Source organism: Drosophila arizonae, chromosome 2 (assembly GCF_054131065.1).
Source record: "Drosophila arizonae isolate 15081-1271.41 chromosome 2, UAZ_ARI_1.0, whole genome shotgun sequence".
Lineage (NCBI taxonomy): Eukaryota > Metazoa > Arthropoda > Insecta > Diptera > Drosophilidae > Drosophila > Drosophila arizonae.
In genome coordinates this window covers 27,854,524-27,860,527 of record NC_142922.1, presented here as the reverse complement: position 1 = coordinate 27,860,527, position 6,004 = coordinate 27,854,524, and the positions used below count along the sequence as shown (strand labels likewise).

The window sequence follows — 6,004 nt, the reverse complement described above, 5'->3', positions numbered from 1 at the left end:
ATATATAACATTCCAGACTCTGCTCGCTACATCAGATGTCCATATTAAACCTTGTACTAGTCTTGCTCTATTCGCCACTTCAACTGTTTTGCACCTGTGCTACATCGATAGAGAACACCTGCGCTAGTTTCCTCTTTAACTGCAATCTAGCCATCCTATTTGCACTTTTGCACTCGTGTTAATAAACTAACGATCCGCAGTGCTCAAAGCTCCAGTGCTCCATTCCAGCGCCAGTGGCGCAGAAAACCGTACACATCATTTTGATGTCAATTATTTTGCCGTCAAGAGTTGACATGGCTTTTGTTCACAGTTCCCCCCTCTCGCCACACCCCTACCCATCGCTCGAAGCACACAAGCCAACAGAAGCACAAATATTCAGCCTTTGCTCTATATACATACATGCACAGTTGCTGTTGTTGTTATTGTAGTTGTTGTTCTTGCCGTTGCTGCAAATTCTTTGTCAGATAACTTTGAGGTGGGTTCAGGTTGCCATCGAACGTGTCGAGCGCTGGAGCTCGCTCATAGAGACGTCGCTGCGGCTGCCGCTTTATGCTTTTGGCAGCCTCTGTGCGTAGCCTAAGCTCAGCCAAATTGGAATAGCGAACTGCAGCTGGGTAATTGGCAAAAATGGATTTTGTCACATTGTTTCAGCTGATGAAGACGAGGGGCAATTGAGGCGATTAAGGCGGAATGCAACAAGTGAACAATTTCAAATAACGAAACAACTCAGCTGACGTCTGACATTTCAACATTTTATCTACAAGCCATATATTTTGTATAAAATTTTTCAGATATTGGTTGAAATTTAATTGATGGATAGCTTCAGTATGTTATGCATTTGCTGGCAATAGTCGCCGTAGACGTACATAGATGCTGTGCTGCCGTCTCGTTGCGATATACGCTGCATGGCGTTGCCACCTAGCGTGGGGTAACTTTAGCTCGCCGCGACGCACACGTCTGGCAACGCTATCACGCTGTTAGCTTTGCTTCGTTTCGAATTTGTACACAAAAAGTTGTAACACAAATCGACATCCGGCTCCACTGTCAAACAACAACAGCAACAGCCAAAACAGCAGCAGAAAGGTAACGCCGACGCCGACGCCGACGTCGAGGGCGAAGCCGTCGCAATGCCGAAGCAAGAGGACGCCGATGTTATTAACAAACTGCTCCAGCCCGACACAAGCGCTCAGAGTGAGCCCAGCTCAAGCAGCAGCGGCAGCAGCAAGCCGAAGGCGGTTGGCGACATTGGCGGCGGTGAGCGGGAGAAGCCTCGGTCGAAGAAGTTGCTGAAGGACCCGCGCTTCCAAATACGGCCGCTGCAGCAGGTGGCATCGGCCTGCACAGGTGCGATGATCACCGCCTGCTTCATGACGCCCCTGGACGTGATCAAGACCCGCATGCAGTCACAGCAATCGCAGCAGTCGCGGCCGAGCAAGTGCTTCCTCTACTGCAACGGGCTGATGGATCATCTCTTCAGCTGCGGCACGACGTCCAGCGCTCCGGGTGGCAGCACGCTGAAGCCGCATTTCCGGGGCACTCTGGATGCGCTGTTCAAGATCAGCCGCCGGGAAGGCCTGGCCGCCCTCTGGTCTGGGCTGGGGCCCACGCTGGTCTCGGCGCTGCCCTCCACCGTGGTCTACTTCGTGGCGTATGAGCAGTTCAAGGCCAAGTACATCGACATCTACCAGCGGCACTTTGCGCCGCCTCAGCTAAAAGGCACGCCCCCGGAGCATAAGCTGCCGCTGGTGGTGCCCATGCTGTCGGGTGTGACGGCTCGCATCTGCGCGGTCACCTTTGTGAGTCCCATCGAGCTGGTGCGCACGAAGATGCAGTCGCAGCGGCTCAGCTACGCCCAGGTGCTGCAGTTCGTGCGCAACATTATTGCCATCCAGGGCGTGGCCGGCCTGTGGCGCGGCCTGCCACCCACCATCCTGCGGGACGTGCCGTTCTCGGGCATCTACTGGCCGGCCTACGAGTACCTCAAGATCTGCTTCAGCGAGTGCGACGAGGAGCCCTCGTTTGGCTTCAGCTTTGTGGCCGGCGTGCTGGCCGGCTCGGTGGCCGCCCTGGTCACCTGTCCCTTTGACGTGATCAAGACCCATGAGCAGATCGAGTTCGGCGAGCGAGTGATCTTCACGGACTCGCCCTCCAAGGAGCTCAGCAAGCAGTCCACCTACAGCCGCCTGGCCGGCATCTATCGCCTATTTGGGCTGCGCGGTCTGTTTGCCGGTTACGTGCCCAGGCTGTGCAAGGTGGCGCCCGCCTGCGCCATCATGATCTCCACCTTTGAGTACAGCAAGCAGTACTTCTTCCACTACAATGTGCACCAGCACAACAAACAGCTGCTGAAGCACAATCCCAACGCCAAGCTGGTCAAGGAGGATGACATCGAGTAGTGAATGTCAATAGTACGATTCCCATTATCTTCTCCAACTTTTTTTTTTTTAACGAAAAGCAACAACTTTCCATGTACATACATATATTTTATGTTAAATTATTAAAACCCGGTTCAATTAGCCAAGAGAAAATCAATTTGTGACATGCATATATGCCATGTGTGCATGTGTGCCATGTGTGCATGTATGCCTACGGCATGCGCTTAAGGCCATGCGAAAACTTGCGTTGACTTCTGTTTGAGTTCTGTTGATTTAATTTAACATTTACACAAGTCGACACTTGAAAGGATGTAAGGGAAATGAAATTGATGGGAAATGAATTAAATATGCGCTGGCAACACTTCCCCTTCCGCACAGCAAGCGTAATATCCGTGGCAATACTTGAGGTTTTCAATACCCCGCAAAGAGCAGAACAAGATGGAAGCTGAGATGATTGAGTTACAGACATATTTTTGACAGCTTGTCTGTGTCAAGAAGCGTTGTGTTGAATGAATTATCTTCTAGAAGAAAATCTCCATTAATATATTAAATTTATATTTCATTAAAATTTATGCTAAATACAAGTTAATCTTACGGCATTTTGCATAAACAAAATGTGAATCAAATTCGTTTTATATCAATATCAGGTCAACTTCGATTTATTACAGGGCATTAATCAGTCGTATACTGCCTGCCTGGGTGCATCTACTTCGGCCTTCTGCCGGCAGAAATGTGTCTCTTAAGGATATGACAGCCTGGCAGAGTTGACATATAAGAGGCAGCGACTTTACACTCAATATACATTTTATTTAAAGAGAAAAAATAAATTGCGAAATGAAAAGTGGATAGCTGGATACATATATATATATATATATATATATATATATATATATATATATATATATATATATATATATATATATATATATATATATATATATAAAATATATATATATATAATATATGTTTATATGTTTACAGAACATATATAATATAAAACGTATCATTTATTTAACAGAATTAAATATTTATGCTTTCATTCACACATAGCCAGTCTGAACGGCTGAGGGCAAGTTTAATTTCGAATTTTTCCTGCTATCGCTCGCATTTTCTTCGGCTGCTGGGAAATGCTGTCAAGGCTCTCTCGATAGCTTTGCCCATTTCAATTCCTGTTACTTCAACAATAATCGAATTGCTTGGCTGCACTCCATAACAGTTCCCTGGTCACGTTCACAATTCAAAACGAGAGAAAAATATGTACAAGAAATGAAAGAGAGAAAATCGTTGGAAAAGCCCAAAGCGGCTGCTTCTATCGAATTCTGCCAAATCAAAACAATGCGCATAGCACTCCAATGAAGCAAGCCGAAATGCATGGCCAAATTACTTTCCCGATTGCATTTCGTATAAATCCAAAAATTTAGCTAAAACTATGCAATTAAGAAGTCTGCTCGTGGGTTGGCGAGGGGGCGTTGGGGGTAACTTAATTGCATTTTCGCAAGCGGGCGAAAATAATTTAAACAAAACGAAAAATTACTACTTTCAGCGCAAGCATACGCAAACGAATATTTGTTAAGCGTTTATTTTGCAAGCAAAATTCACAAAGCCTGCCCCAGAGGTGGCCTGGCTGGTCTGGGTATGTGTACAAAGAGCATATTTTTGTTTGTGTTGACCGCAATTTGCCAAAGTAGCCAAAAAAGCAAAAATGAGAAAAGTAAAAAAATAAAGCAAAATTTGAAAGCTGACGAAAATCCTTGTCGGATAGCGATGGACGCAATGCTGTGATTCACACAGACAGTGACACTCACAGCGATGGGCAAAAAATGTGATTTTATGCATGGCATGAAGAGGCGAGATTACTCATAGGAAGGAGCTGTAAATGGTATTCAAAATTATAAATATTTTTTTAAAATATTTAAAATATTATTATGTATAAATTTTTTTAATTCTTTTTTTAATATTTTAAATTTATTATTTTTATATTTTCAATAAATATTTTTATATTTCATTTAATATTTAAGTAAAATACTTACAATATTTTATTTTAAAAATATGCTCTATCTTTATTTTAAATATTTTTATAAAATATTATAACTATTTATAATCTATTTTAAATATGTTTAGAAAATATACAAAATATGGAATTGTCTCCTCATTAATGTAAAAATTTTTGGCCAACATTTTTTAATAAAATAAAATAAGACACTTTTTTTTTCAGTAAATAATAAGTAATTTACAATTTCGTCATTGTTTTTTAGCTATGTAAAAATATAAAGCAAACAATATAAATATTTTGCATTTTTATATGCTTAAACTAAAATAACAAATGTTTAATTTATAAATATATATATTTTTTATTATTTAAATTATTTGCTATAAAAAAAAAAAAAATTATATTTATGATTAAAAATATACAATATATAACTGAATAATATATAATATATAACATAACTGAATAATATATATTGTTATTTTAATATACAAAATTAAATTTAAGTATATATTTTTAGTCAGTACCTTAATTTGGTCAATAATACATGTAATCCAAAATAGTTCACCTCAGCCACACAGCTTCATGTTGTCCATCTCCAGCCCAAGCAAAAAAGTTAAGACATATATAATATATATATATATATATAACATACATATAAACCTATATATAAGCTGTGTGTGCGTGTGCGTGTGAGCGGCAACTGGTAAAATGGCATTTAACGTTCAAGCTTTCTTTGTTAAACGAAAATTGGCAATAAAGCGCATTAAAAATATGCTTTCACTTAAATAATTGAAATTATATTAAAGTGAATTTCGTGCCCTGCGTAAGCCAATTTGTTACTTCAGCCCATGCAGCCCCTCCTCCTGACCACACGCATCATGGGCAACCCCACAGCTTATACAACCTTTTATATATATAAATATCTCTCTCTCTCATTTTTTTTTTTTTTTTTTTTTTTTTACCCATTGCCAATTGCTTTGCTGGTTTTGGGGCGTGGCCGTAGTCCATATATTCAGACGGGCTGTTGCTTGTTTTTTTGCCGCTCAAAAATATTTGCGCTAGCATCGGGAAAAAAGCGCTGTTGATGGCCTGCCCAATCGGGGAATTGTTGTTCTTGCTCTGCAGCTGCTGCGGCAGGCTCCGTTGAACGTTTGCCAGGATATTGGCTGGATGGGCGGCAGTGAATGGGCGAGGTTTCATAGAGTTTTATTTTTGCTTATTGTGTTTTTCGGTATTTGCATTTAATTGTTGTATTTAAAATATTCCAGCACGCACGGCCACATCCACATCCACATCAACTTTATTTATGGCCTCTAGCTTGTCTGTCTACCCTGCAAAAACAGTGACAACGTGTGGGCGTGGCAGGCAGTTTGGCTATCCAATGCCTGCTCGGGAATCAATTTCGGACTTGAGCCATAAAAATGATTTAAGCTGATTGAATGGCCATCGAGCGGGCGATTGCCTTAGCTTCAGCTTCATCTCTTTGTTGCTAGCTAATGCGATCCTTGAATAAATTAACGATTTAAGACAAAATTCTCTTCCGCTTTTAATTGGCTGCTCAAACTGCGAAACTGTATCGAAAACTATTTGCTTAATTGCTTAATTTTATACACGCAGCATTTGCCGAAGCCAGAGCAAC

At 41.5% G+C, this 6,004-nt stretch overlaps 1 protein-coding gene across 1 annotated transcript; it reads left to right on the top strand.

Moving 5' to 3' along the window:
- The first annotated feature begins 728 nt into the window (after positions 1–728).
- LOC108609319 (solute carrier family 25 protein Shawn) lies at positions 729–2,528 on the top strand. Its single transcript, XM_018001087.2, has one exon. It carries the CDS (start codon positions 1,128–1,130, stop codon positions 2,394–2,396), a length of 1,269 nt encoding a protein of 422 aa, XP_017856576.1. The 5' UTR covers positions 729–1,127; the 3' UTR covers positions 2,397–2,528.
- Positions 2,529–6,004: the final 3,476 nt, after the last annotated feature.

Bases quoted from the DNA above. Each gene is read 5' to 3' on its own strand.
- LOC108609319 (XM_018001087.2), top strand. From the start codon at position 1,128: ATGCCGAAGCAAGAGGACGCCGATGTTATTAACAAACTGCTCCAGCCC.